This window comes from Pinus tabuliformis, chromosome 5_1 (genome assembly GCF_031772625.1).
Source record: "Pinus tabuliformis cultivar Carrire ecotype Pingquan chromosome 5_1, CPIR1, whole genome shotgun sequence".
Taxonomy (NCBI): domain Eukaryota; kingdom Viridiplantae; phylum Streptophyta; class Pinopsida; order Pinales; family Pinaceae; genus Pinus; species Pinus tabuliformis.
The window spans coordinates 242,678,824-242,692,941 of record NC_142305.1 but is presented as its reverse complement, the minus strand read 5'-3'; the positions used below and the strand labels follow the sequence as shown (position 1 = coordinate 242,692,941).

Here is a 14,118-nt window from a genome sequence, read left to right as displayed (position 1 = left end):
CAATTTGTAATATTACATAATATGCAAATTTTATCCTTATAAGGAATATAGTTATCAATGTCAAATTAACATTAGTGGAGTCACATTAACCAAATTTACTCTTGGGCCATGATAACAACATTGTTTAATATATTCTAGTGGAATAATAATACCAATGTTGTTAGTGTACAACTTGAACAATAATACGATATAAAATTCTTATAAGGTGTGCCATCAAAAAGGTTAACTTAAGACTAAGAAACTTAAGTGGGAGTCTCCATGTTGCTTGAATTAATACTTGAAAAAATAATTTGCACATAGGAAAAACTATTTTGTATATTAAAAAACAAATATAATATATTTATATAGTTCGAGTAACATCCAACTAATCCAAAAATTAGAGTGAGAATTTGAGAGAATATCTCAACAACTTCCAATAAACCCAAACCAATTTACTAATGTAAGCATTAATCTTAACACCCTCCCTTAATGTTTACATTACAAAGAATAATATTGAAGTTGCATAAACATATTTCACATTGATATATTTGCCTAGTGAGGTCTTCATCATCATTTCTATCCACTAAAATCTCATAGATTGTGTTATTTCTCGACCACTAACTTTGAGATACCACTTGATTCACTAAAGATGCAACTACTTCTGGCCATCAATGATGTACTTGTAGTATCAACAATTATTGACATACTTTTATCTCTCACGATGCCATAGAATTAGTCTTCATACTTAATTAATTTATTGAAAACTCTAATTTGATGAATACATCATGTGTTGCATTCGTTAATTATCTAGGAGAGTAGTTACTATATTAAATGTTCTTGAAAATAGAAACAAGAAATTCTAAAAATAGCATTGGTAAAGATAGCATTGCATGATATTCCAATTTTAATTTGTCCTTAAATTAAAATTGATAATTAAAATTCGAATTTAGTCTCACCAGCTATTTGAAAAATAATTAATTAATTCATTTTGAGTTAATTAGTTGGAGAAATTCAAACATGAAGTCTTTTTGAAGTCATGCAACAATTATCCCTTTGATTGAAGAAGTTATCCCTTAATTAAGGAGATAAGGATGAACTGTATTTGAGTTGTAATTAGTTAGCTCAGTTAACTCAGTTAAGTCCAATTAAATTAGTTCCAAACAGTTTGAGGAACTAATTGTGAGTTCAGTCAGTTAATGCATGCATGCATGCAACTAGTGTACTCCAGATAACAGAATATTCTCTAAATAACTCATGCATGTCAGTTCAGTCAAAGACCTAGTTGAGATTAAAGGCAAGGATAGTGTACTATCAGTTGCAATAATTTTCCTATGAGAAAATCTCTTGCATGCAGAAGGAATCCATTCCTCTAGGATTGCGCAGTTTTACAATGTGTAAGAGCAGTGTTCCACTTGGTTGAAGGTGAATCATCCCACAGGAATTGTGCAAGGAAATAGGAGGCTTGGAGGACAGAGGAGAAGGCATATGTGTTGTCTATTCTATCTATGAGTAGCAGAGAGGGATTGTATTGAGAGTTGGATAGCTGTGAGAGCTAAATCTTTGTGTAATCCTGAGATATTTCCACTTGTATGATAATACAAATAACGGGGTTTTTAGCTGAGGCTTTCCCCAGAGTATTCTTTTGTGTTTCATGTGTGATTGATTCTTCTCCTATTTTATATGTGTTCTATTTGATCTTGCTCAAATCGATTAGGCTTCTGCAAGTTTGATTGTAGAAGTAGATTAAGTATTTTGCTTTAGTACATTGCATAATCAATTTAATCTACAGTGATAATTTCTACATGGTATTGGAGAAAAGGTGATCAGAACTATGAACAGCATACTGAGAAGGGAAAATTCGAAGTTTGAATTTCTTTATTGCAAGTACAAAATCGAATTCTTATCACACCTCAAAGTTCACCAATGGCGTTCAATGGCTTGAGACCTGAGTATGCACTAGATGGCAGCATGAGTTACATAGCAAGGAAGGATCACATTCAAGGGGTATTAGAAGACAATGGTTTGAAGGATTTCATTGATCAAGAAATCCCCAAGCCAGTTGCAGCTAATGCACAAGAATTGGCGGAATGGAAGAAGTGTGTGGTGAAGGCGACGAGGATTCTTCTAGAGAGAGTTCAAGACCATATTGTCTCAAGTCTCCATGGGAAGGAGACTCTGTTTTCAATGTGGAAGAGATTAAAGGACCTATATCAAAACAACAGCGATCAGAGGAAGTTGGAGCTTAAGGACAAGCTTCGGAAAATCAAGTGTGAAAAGGGCGACACTATTTCTACATATCTGAACAAGGTCATCACCTACAGAGATGGGCTTGGGAGTGTAGGAATAATGACAGTCGATGATGATATGGTGAGCCTTGCTCTCCTTGGTCTTCCTAAGAGTTGGCATAGCTACCAAGACTCAGTGAATGGAAGAGAGAAACTGCCAGATTGGGAAGGACTGGGGTCAGATCTAATGCAGGAGGAGATCAGGAGGAGCACCAGAGATGGTTCTTCATCTAAGCATGATGATGAAGAAAATCTAGCCTTAGCAAGTAAGTCAAGGAAAGGGAAAGGGAAGGCTTCCCATTCCAAATCGAGTTCTTATCATGGAGGGAAGAAGATTGAAAAATCTAAAGTGAGATTCTTTAATTGTCATGAGGTGGGCCATTATGCAACTAATTGTCCATTGAATAAATCCAAGAAGGGATCCTCCAAAGGATCAGAAGGTGAGGCACTGGCCTCTCAGCTTGAATTGGATTTTACCCTCATCGCATGCATGGTTTCATTGATGGTGGGTTGTGTTTGGTATCTAGATAGTGGAGCCTCATTCCACATGACCATATAAGAGTTTATTCAGTACCTTGGAGGAGAAAGACCTCAAGATGTGCATAGAGATGGGCGATGATGGAAAGTATTATGTTTCAGGTGAAGGTACAGTTGTTTTTTAGAGGGAGCATGGAGCTCCTCTCAACTTTACTAATGTAAAGTATGTGCCTAGACTGAAGAAGAACTTGGTATCGGTCATGATGTTGGAAGACAAAGGCTATGATGTAGTCTTCAGTGAAGGAAAGTCATTTCTGAGACACATAGCCACAGGTCAGACCAAGAGGATTGGGATTCGAGGGAAGAATCTTTACACGCTAGAGGTAGATGACTGTGCTTCATTGAGTTCCAAAGTAGAATTGGTGTAAAGCTAAGATATTGGCGAGTTATGGCATATGTGGCTGGGACACTTGCATCATGGGGCCTTGAAGATAATGCAACAAATTTCTCCCAGACTTCCCAAAGGTAAACTTGAGCAAGTGGACACATGCAAACGTTGCACCTTGGGAAAGTACACCAAGTCTTCCTTTCATGATCGAGATAGTCGAGCTAAAGAAATCTTGGAGTGAGTTCATACAGATGTGTGTGGACCATTCTCGATGCCCTCCACTACGAAGCAAAGGTATTATTTGATTTTCATTGATGATTTTTCTTGTAAATGTTGGATCTATTTCATGCATAAGAAGGATCAAACCTTCTCAAAGTTTTTTGAGTTCAAAGCTTTGGTTGAGAAAGAATCAGGGAAGAAGATCAGGGCCTTGAGAAGCGACAATGGTGGAGAGTATGTCTCTCAAGAGTTTAAGGTCTTCTATGCTACATAAGGAATTAAATGGGAATTGATGGCACCTCATAACCCATAACAGAATACGATAACCGAGAGGAAGAACAGAAAGATTGTGGGAGAAGCTCGGGCGATGCTGCATGACTAAGGCCTACCACTTCATTTGTAGGTTGAGGCATGCAACATAGTGGTTTATTTGCAGAATAGAAGCCTGCATCGCATACTTGGGATGAAGACACCAGAGGAAGCTTTCTCCAGGAAGAGACCAGATGTGGGTCACTTCAAGATCTTTGGCTCATCAGTATATTTCCATGTGACCAAGAATGTCGGAAGAAACTTGAGCCAACCACAAAGTTGGGGATACTTGTGGGGTACAGTGGTTCGCAGAGATCTCAAGTTTGATGAGAAGAAGGCAATGTGAGTTTCCCTTGAGAGGGAGCTCCAACTACGGGCTGTGGAGGAACTGTTGGTTCCTAAGGAAGAGGATCCTCAAACGGATGCGGAGCAGTCGTATGCAGAGGTTCTAGGAGTGGAGACATCCACTCAAGCAGAGTCTTCTAGAGATGGGTAGAAGTGCACGAGAGAAGCTGACAAATTGTTGTTAGATGAGAGAGAGAATGTGGGAGAACCATCTTCTCAATGCAGACAGAGGAGGTCACCTGATAGGTACACTGGATACATGGCCCTTGTTGGGGAACGTGTTGAGATCAAGCCATCCTCCTTTGAGGAAGCATTGCAGCAGCCAATTTGGGTTGATGTTATGGTGGAGGAGTATGACTCCATAGTTTGGAACAGTGTTTGGGATGTGGTTCCAAGACCGGAGAACAAGTTAGTTGTGATTTCTCGTTAGCTTTACAAGGTAAAGCAAGCTATTGATGGTAGTGTGGAGAAACAAAAGGCCAGATTTGTTGCCCGTGGTTTCTCACAGGTCGAGGGGATCGACTATGATGATACTTTTGCTCCTGTAGCAAGGTACTCATCTATCAGATCGATGTTGGCACTATCAGTATAGATGGGTTGGAAGATCCATCAGATTGATGTGAAGACTGCATTCCACAATGGCAAGATTGAGGAAGAGGTGTACATAGAGTAGCCGGAAGGTTTTGAGACCTTCAATCGTGAGTCGCATGTGTGCTAACTCAAGAGATCTTTGTACATGCTGAAACAAGCACCTCATGCTTGGTACACTAGGATCGACAACTACTTCACTGGGTTAGGCTTCACAAAGAGTGAAGCGGACGTGAACTTGTACTACATCATGGTGGAAGGTAAGCATTTGATCATTGTTTTTTATGTTGATTATATGATATTCACATGTGATGATCAATTGATCATGTCTTGCAAGGAGGACCTTGCGAGAGAGTTCAAGATGAAAGACATGGATCTCATGCACTACTTTCTAGGCATGGAAGTATGGCACAAGGATGGCGAAGTGTTTGTGTCTCAAGGCAAATATGCCAATGAGATACTCAGGAGATTCCACATGGAGAAGTGCAAGCCCATGCAGACTCCTCTAGTGGGTAATTGGAGGAAGGAGAATGCTACTTCAAGAGAAGTAGTAGAAGCTATTTGTGTATCGGTAGCTTGTGGGTTCACTGATGTACTTAGTGAACACATGACCAGATTTATGCTATGCGGTGAACGAGTTGAGTCAAGCTATGGTTCAGCCTACCAAGCTGTTTTGGAAGGCAGCTAAGCATGTTTTGAGATACCTCGAAGGAATATCTCAATATGGATTATGGTACAGATGGAAAAATGGAGTGAAGCTACAAGGCTTCACAGATGCAGATTGGGCAGGGAGCCCATTAGATCAGAAGAGCACATCAGGAGGAATTTTCAACCTTGGTTCAGTTGCAGATTCTTGGTACAGCACGAAATAGAGGTCAGCCACACTCAGCTGATCAGAGGCTAAATACATGGTTGCAAGTCAGGCAGCATTTGAGGCCATTTGGATGCGGAAAATTCTAGTTGGTTTGTTTGGTCAGAGGATGGATACAACTGTGATCTATTGTGATAATCATAGTTGTATCAAACTCTCTGAGAATCCAGTATTTCATGACAGGTCCAAGCATATCAACATTCAGTATCATCATCTCAGAGACTGTGTGGCGAGGAGGATCATGTTGCTACAGTGTATTTCGACCGAGAAGCAAGATGCTAACATTTTGACTAAGGCATTATCAAAGTGTAAATTTGAGTTCCATAGAGACAGGATCGGGGTGGCAGATAATCCCTTTCTTGTTGAGAGGGAGTGTTGAAAATAGCAACAAGAAATGCTAAAAATAGCATTGCTAAATATAGAATTTTAAGATATTCCAATTCTAATTTTTCCTTGAATTAAAATTCAAATTTAGTCTCACGAGATGTTTGAAAATAATTAATTAATTCATCTTGAGTTAATTAGTTGGATAAATTCAAACATGAATTCTTTGTGAAGTCATGTAACAGTCATCCATTTGATTGAGGAAGTTATCCCTTAATTAAGGAGATAAGGATGAGTTGTATTTGAGTTGTAATTAGTTAGCCCAGTTAACTGAGTTAAGTCTAGTTAAATTAGTTCCAAATAGTTTGAGGAACTAATTATGAGTTGATGCAGGAGCATTCAACCTAAGAGAAAATCATTGTATTTTAATAGACATAAGGGGTCAAGTGTTTTAAGGAAGTTGGTTTCCTAAGTATCAAATTAATGAAATATTTAGGTTTTTAAGTGATTAGAATAGGAATTAATTAGATGTGTGAGAATGTTTGTAAATGCTCTCGAATAAAGGAGAACATGAGTGGTTAATAATGACAAGAGAGTTAGAATTTAATTATAACTCTAAAGGTAGTTTCATGATTCGAGGAGCTAGAGAGAGTTCTTAGGAATTAATTGAAGTTAGAAGTGCACATAGAGGACATTTAGGAGTCACTTCAGTAGATCTAGGATTTAAACCAAAATTAGTTCAACAGAACTTGTATAAATGTAAGCCTACGGGCAGAGTAAAAAGAGGAGGCCACTGATACTGAAGATCAGGCCTGCGAGAGACAAACAGTCTTGAATGTAATCATTTGTTTATACTTATGTATACAGAGGTTTATTCCTAATTGTGTTAGTTTGTGGAATGAGTATTTAATGAATGAATTACATGTAAGTGGTGAATTCGTACGTTTTGTAATAGAAGGTTGCAGGCAAAGTTCTGTAGATACGCAAAAGAGAGAATGATTTAGAGGAATCATCACAGGTTTTGGAATCCAATTGAAGAAACAGAGTGAAGCTCTGGAGAGAAGTAGTGAAGTGAGAATTCTCAGAGGAGTTAAGCTCAGATAAGTTGAGAAGTGGAAGCAGAAGAATGAAACCCTTTGAAGAAACCTAAACCACAGAGGTAACGCTGAAGAAACAGCGAAAACGATAAAGGAAAGGACGAAGGAAGAAGTGAGTCGTTGAAGCATAAGGACTGTTGGATCTTATAGATCAACGATGCAGGTGACAAGGAACGAGAACCATCAATCTCATAGATCGACGGTCATCGAATGTTGAAGGAGCACGGAGGATAATCGATGAAGAGCAGTTTACAAAGGTAGGAAAGTGGATTTCGGGCGGAAGAAAGACCGCTATCAGTATTCTTCCGTTTGACTCCGATTACATTCATAACGCGACACATAGCAGAGAAGTGGAGATGGGAAACCACTTTATCGGGCGGTTAAACCCCATGCTTGTTGGCTATCCAAGATCATCATGAACTGTCTGATCCTTTAAGTCCATATCAATGGTCGGCAAGTGTTGTGTAAGTTTGGTTGATCGGAACCAATGGGGTTATATGACGCAATTAATATGTTTTGAGTTCCGAAGGTTAATCGCATATCGGAGGAGATGGGGAACCACATGTTAATGTGACCCATGGACTATAGTGATTGCGATAAGAGAAAAGGTAAACCTCGGTAAATGTGCCAAGGTCGTACCAAGGCGAAAAAGGCATGGTGTGCGTATATTTCCTTTGTAAATGGTTTATTAAGAAAATAGTGTCGATAGAAGGGTTATACGTTAAAATATATGTAACCAAGGTTTAAAGAGGAAAAAGTTATATATATGTGGTTAAAGGGTTAGCGAAATATTAAACTAAGGTTTATGGGAGTGAATGAGTCTCGATAAAAGGGTTTAATGAAAGGATTTGATAAAGTCATAAATGAATGCTTGAGGGTTGATTAAAATCCCGATAAGTTGATATTGCCTAAGGGTTAGGCTATGTTGAGTTAAATAAATTATTCCGCAGAGATTAAGAAAGGGGGACCTTAACCATATTTAAATGAAGATTTGACTCCTTTGAGATTTAAATACCTGGTACAAATGTGCTTATGCATTTTACATGCATACTATGGGTGTAAGCGGGGGTAACCCTAGCATCATTTGGTATCAGAGCAGAATTGTAATTGAAACAATTGGTGTTAAAACATAACAAAGAAATTCTATGTGAAAGAATTGAGAACAAAGTTATGTTTCAAAGGAGTTTATGCAGGTAAGGAAGGATCAAATTCTAATCTGACAGAAAGTAGGCACACAGAGGTGATGTGTAGCAGAACTTGCAGATGCAAGAAACAGAGGACAATCCATTCAAGGTACAGGTGGAATGGTGGAACAAGATCATGCTGAGATCTTGAATATGAGGTGATTTGTTCGTTTTGATTTGAGAATGTTTTTTTATACATTGATATGTAGGTGACAGCGTAAGAAGGTGACAAAGTTGCAGTAAGGAGTGCTCAATTGGTTCCAAAGGAAAGAACCAGAGAGATGCTAAAAGATTGAGCTCAAAAGAGAGAAGCTTAGTGAGGCATATGTAGTAAGAAGGAGACTTGTTACTGTAGAAGTATTATTGCAGATCACAAGGGAAATTCCACAGAGGATGTGGGTAGAATTTCCAAGGTAATGAAAGAAGTTGGTAAGACTTTCTATGTGAAAGAAGAGATGGTCAGAACCAAGTATTTCATTGTGATTGAAATACAACAGGACAGTTGTTTTCTTGAGAAGTGCAGATGAGTTGAAGCCTAGAAGGAGCAGAGAGAAATTCTCAAAGGAGGTTCCAGAGATAGAGAACCGAGTGCTTGCCAAAATACCAAGTACAGAGGAAATCTTGGTGAGGTAAGTTGCAACAAGGAGGACTTGTTTTTGCAGAGGCTTTAATGTAGCTCATAGTAAGTGAGTGAGGAGATCATGAAGATAGAGAAGAAGAAGATGGCTATTGATAGTCATAGTAGAGGTTCTGAGGAAGACCACAGTCGAAGAAAGATGAAGAAAGAGGATGCCAAGGCAAATGGCAAGAGGATGATTCAAGAGGAAAATGACAAAGAGTTTGCAGAGTTAAAAGAACAACTCGATGCATGAAGGAGAATACTTGAGGAAAGCCAGAGACTAGGTTGGTTCTTGAGGAAGAATCTAGTGAAGTGGCATAAGTTGCAGAGAAGGCTACAGTAGAGGCAAGTAAGGTGGATGATGGAAAAACTCAGAGAAGCTGAGTTGGAAATGAAAATGGAAGTGTTCATTTGTGAAGCAGAACCAGGTGAAGTTCTAAGTGAAGATGAAGACTGAAACTTCAAGTGAGACCAAAGGGTCACATGGTTTTAAATCTAACAATTTGTGTATGTTTGCAAGTGAAACATGTAAAGAAGGACAATTTGCTGATATTTTCATAAAGGAGGAAGAAGACAAGTAGAATCTAAATTATGTTCTGGAAGAAGATGAGATAGATAGGTCTCATATACAGTTGGGGAAATATATCAAGCAACCAAGTGAAGGGCTTGAGGAGATTGAAGAGGAGATCATATGAAGGATTTAGAACAGCAAGAAGATATGATGGTTGAAACATCAAGTGGGACCATAGGGTCTTATGTTTTTAAAACTGATAGTTTGTCTGTGGATGCAAAACAAATGAATGAGAATATTAATGCAGATGGTGAGACAAGGATAGCTCTTGGAGAAGTTAAAAAACAAGAGATTAAAGGCAAACTTGAAGAAGAGACTATGTTAGCTGAAAACATAGTAAAGGATCATCAGTTCACTATGATGATAGGCACAATGGAAATAGTCGTGGAAACTGTTGAGACAGTCAGTAAGAAAGAAGGAAATCTACTGAAAGATGTTAAGAAGGAAGAAACCTATGCAAAGGATTTAACCTTGGGAGAAGGAACACTAACAAAGAAGTGTTTTGCAGAGGATGAGCAATCTTTTGAAGCTGTCAGAAGTATGGAAGAGTATCTTTCAAAAGATAAAAACTTTGAAGTAAAGGAGGATGGACAATGTCTCTTAAATGAGAGAAGTAGTGATTTATTGCAGCAAAAAGAACTTAATAATGCATTGATATTTGAAACTATGACAACACAGGAAGAATTTCTGGTGAAATAAGGGGATGAAACTCAATCGAAAGAGATAATATGTGAAGCAACAGCTGAGATTGTTGAACCTTGTGATTTTCAAATTGATAATTTGTTTATAAATGCAGGAATTATAAGTGATGAAGTGTCACAGAGAAATTGCATTGCTGGAATATTTGCTGGAAAATTTAGAGTATGACAGTGTGATTGCAGAGGAAGAAGTTCACTATAGTGGACAAGAGCAGGAAGACATCATTAGATCAGATGATGTGGAGAAGAGACTAGTTGACAGTCTCATGAATTCTTTTGAGAATTCAAAACAGCATACTGATGCGTTGACAGAGGAGAAAGAAACGGAGCAGCAAACTGAATTGTTGCCAAAGGAAAATAAGGCACTAAAGCCTTATGTTTTTCATTTTAACAAATATTTTGTTAATGCAGGTTTAGTTGCAGATGCTGGAGGAAAATTGGCATAGATGAACAGCCAAATAAAGATGAAGGAAGAAGATTCTATGGAAGAATTTAATCCATGGAACAGAGATGTTCAATTGCTGAAGAGTGTTGGAAAGTCAAAATCCAATGCAGAAATTAGATGTTGCAGAGGGATATATCCTTAAATATATTCAGGAAGTTTGGGTGGAAGCAATGTCTACAATGGTACCTAGAGTAGAAACTACAGCAATATCTAGGGTAGAAAAAGTTGGAGCAAGAGCAAAAGTAAAAGAAAAAGTAAGAATCCAACAACTTCAAAGAGAAGAAAATAAACAAAAATTTGAAGAGTTAGAGGACCGCAGCAACAACCTGAAGCAGAGAGAAAGAGGTAACAGTGAATGGCAAATATGGACTAGTCCAAGGATGAACTGGAGACAGATATTGAAGAATTATGGCAGTTGATGATGAAATAGTCCATATGGAGGGAAATGATAGCAGCAGGAAGGATGATCAATCAGGATTTGAACCTGATTGACAAAAAGAGGAAGATGAAACAGAAGATAGCAGACATACAGCAGCAGTAAAGATACTAGCTACAAACTAAAGTTTGGGACCCTAGAGGTTTTCTATCAACTATTGAAGACACGTGATCAGGAGATCATGAATATTTTCCACTTTGGGAGTCTGATGCAGGAGCATTCAACCCAAGAGAAAATCATTGTATTTTAATAGACATAGGGGGTCATGTGTTTTAAGGTAGTTGGTTTCCTAAGTCTCAAATTAATGAAATATTTAGGCTTTTAAGTGATTATAATAGGAATTAATTAGATGTGTGAGGATGTTTGTAAATTCTCTCGAATAAAGGAGAACATGAGTGGTTAATAATGACAAGAGAGTTAGAAGTCAATTTAACTCTAAAGTTCGTTTCACGATTCGAGGAACTAGAGAGAGTTCTTAGGAATTAATTGAAGTTAGAAGTGGACATAGAGGACATTTAGGAGTCAGTTCAGTAGATCTAAGATTTAAACCAGAATTAGTTCAACAGAACTTGTATAAATGTAAGCCTACGGGCAAAGTAAAAGTAGGAGGCCACTAATACTGAAGATTGGGCATGTGAGAGACAGAGAATCTTGAATATAATCATTTTTTTATACTTATATATACAGAGGTTTATTCCTAACTGTGTTAATGTGTGGAATAAGTATTTAATGAATGAAATATATGTAAGTGGTGAATTCGTAGGTTCTATAACATAAGGTTGCAGGCAGAGTTCTGTAGATACGGAGAGGAGAGAATGATTTAGAGGAATCATCACGAGTCTTAGAATCCAATTGAAGAAACAGAGTGAAGCTCTGGAGAGAAGTAGCGAATTGAGAATTCTCAGAGGAGTTAAGCTCAGAGAAGTTCAGAAGTGGAAGCAGAATTGGAAACAATGCTCAAAAACATAGTCTTCCACCTTATACATATATTAAATGAAATTTAACCTAAAATAAATGTAAACAACATGAATAACAAAAACCATGAGTCCCAAATGTCTAACTAAAATTTGGCAAAAACCACAGCTTCCAACGTTCAATAACAACGGTATGCTAAAAGGAGGAATGTGTCCATTCCCTCCTAGCCGCCTCAGTTCAATTTTCCCTCCTTGCAAAAGTCTTGGAGCTGCATTATCATCACAGTTATATCATCCATAGATTCTCTGGAAATGGCTACTTCTACAAGCTCTTTACGAGCATCCAAAATAGCTTCTCCATGCTCCTCCCCCAAGCAGAAAGGCCTGGCAATCTCCACGGCCTCCTGATTACTGACCACATCCCACAGCCCATCTGATGCCAAAATTATAAACTCACAATCAAATAATATTTCAACGATTCTGGTCTCTGGTTCAGATGACACCAAAATTTTCATAAACCAATCACCTATTGCCCTAGATACAGTAATCAGTCCAACTCGTGAAATTCCATAGTAATCAGTTACAGATCCACCCAATTTCTCTATTCGTTATCTCTCGTCCTCCCTCCCAGGTTTGTGATCACATGTCAGGGCTTCGGCTACACCTGCACTGCAATCTCCATTTCTACTTCTTCTACTAGTTACACTAATACTCCCGCCCCAAAACCCTATTTTCAAAAATTCATCATCTGTTTGAAATACCCAGCTTTAACTGCCTCCTCAAGATTTTTCTTACTAAGAAGATCAACTTTATTAGCAGTGTTAATGTCTGATTCTCCAGCTAATTCTAGTTGTTCTCCCAGCAAGGCGTTCAAAATATTGTGTCCAATATTTTCAGCTGCAAAATCTGCTGCTTTCCAACCGCCATGACCATCAAACACACCAAAAAATGAGGCCTTCACGTTTCTGAATTTAGAATTAGAATATTCAGCTAGTAGCAGAATATTAACCATCATGGTTTTGTGGGTTTTCGTCATTAATTTTCCTATCCGAGGACCTTTTTTGGATGAAAGGGCATAATGAAAACCCTCCACATTCATTTCTTTAGGAAACTCCACGGCCTCCCGGGATGGCGCAAGCCTCAAGTGATGGCCATACTCAGACTTAATGGGGATGGAAATGAAGTGGGTCTCGACATTTAGATGTACAGATTTCTACAAAGGCACACATAACAACGAGAATAATTGAAAATATCCCTCTCCTATCTGTATCACTCCTTGTTTGCGAGGCTCGAAGTCTCTTAGCCTAAATAAATGTTTAGTGATTTATAATCCTGAAACAGGTAAATCTCAGCCATTAAATACATAGAAGTGTAACTATAAAATGACGTAAATTTGAATTTGAATCCGCTATAGCTATCGTCTGCTATGTAAGTGGTGATAGAAGTATGGGTGTCCTCCATTAATTTTCCTACATTCATTTCTTCGGAAAACTCCATGGCCTCCCTCAAAACCCTCCATGGGTTGAAATGGCGTAATGAAAACCCTCCACATTCATTTCTTCGGGAAATTCCACGGCCTACTGGGATGGCACATGCCTTAAGGGATGGCCATACTCAGACTTAATGGGGATGGAAATGAAGGGGATATCGACATTTAGATGGACAAATTTCTACAATGGCACCGATAACAAAGAGAATACTTGAAAATAACCCTCTCCTATCTGTGTCACTCCTTGTTTGCGAGGCTTGGAGAGTCTTAACCTAAATAAATGTTTAGTGATTTATAATTCTAAAACAGGTAAATCTCAGCGGTTATATACATAGAAGTGTAACTTTCAAACGAAGTGAATTTGAATTTGAATTTGAATAGAAGGAAGTGGTTGGGTCTGGCATTTTTATCTGGATTGTAGATTTTCATAATATTTTGGGATCAAAAGGACAGTTAATCTAATTTTAAAATATCTAGGAATCCACAAAAATATCATGGGTGAGTCTAATCCTAAAATTTCCAGGAATCCAAATATCATTTCCTAGTCTAATCCTAAAATATCCTAGAAATTCAATGTGTTGGTAAGATAAGTTTTATGAGAAGTTGTGAGTCAATTCTATGTGGTGACATTTCACCAATGTGTGAAGGGAGTTGGTGGAGCTTGTAGTGGTGATAGAAGTATTGTATATATCTTAAATACATTTACTATTTAATGGAGAGTTTTTATGATGTTTCCTATTATTGGTATTAAAGAGAGGTGGAAAGAATGAAACAATCAAGCAACTTGATGTAGAGGCTTGCCTAGATTATGGATTAATGTTTTCTCTTATAGAAGATTGATATGTGTCACCATGTGTGGTTTCCTAATAATTATGTTGAT

At 37.9% G+C, this 14,118-nt stretch overlaps 1 protein-coding gene across 1 annotated transcript; it reads right to left on the bottom strand.

Annotated features, from left to right (window-relative positions):
• Positions 1–11,982: 11,982 nt before the first annotated feature.
• On the bottom strand, positions 11,983–12,761 carry LOC149164314 (putative protein phosphatase 2C-like protein 45). Its single transcript, XM_089429435.1, has 2 exons — positions 12,511–12,761; positions 11,983–12,283 (listed from the first exon to the last, which is right to left on the bottom strand). Exons 1-2 carry the CDS (start codon positions 12,759–12,761, stop codon positions 11,983–11,985), a joined length of 552 nt encoding a protein of 183 aa, XP_089285561.1.
• Positions 12,762–14,118: the final 1,357 nt, after the last annotated feature.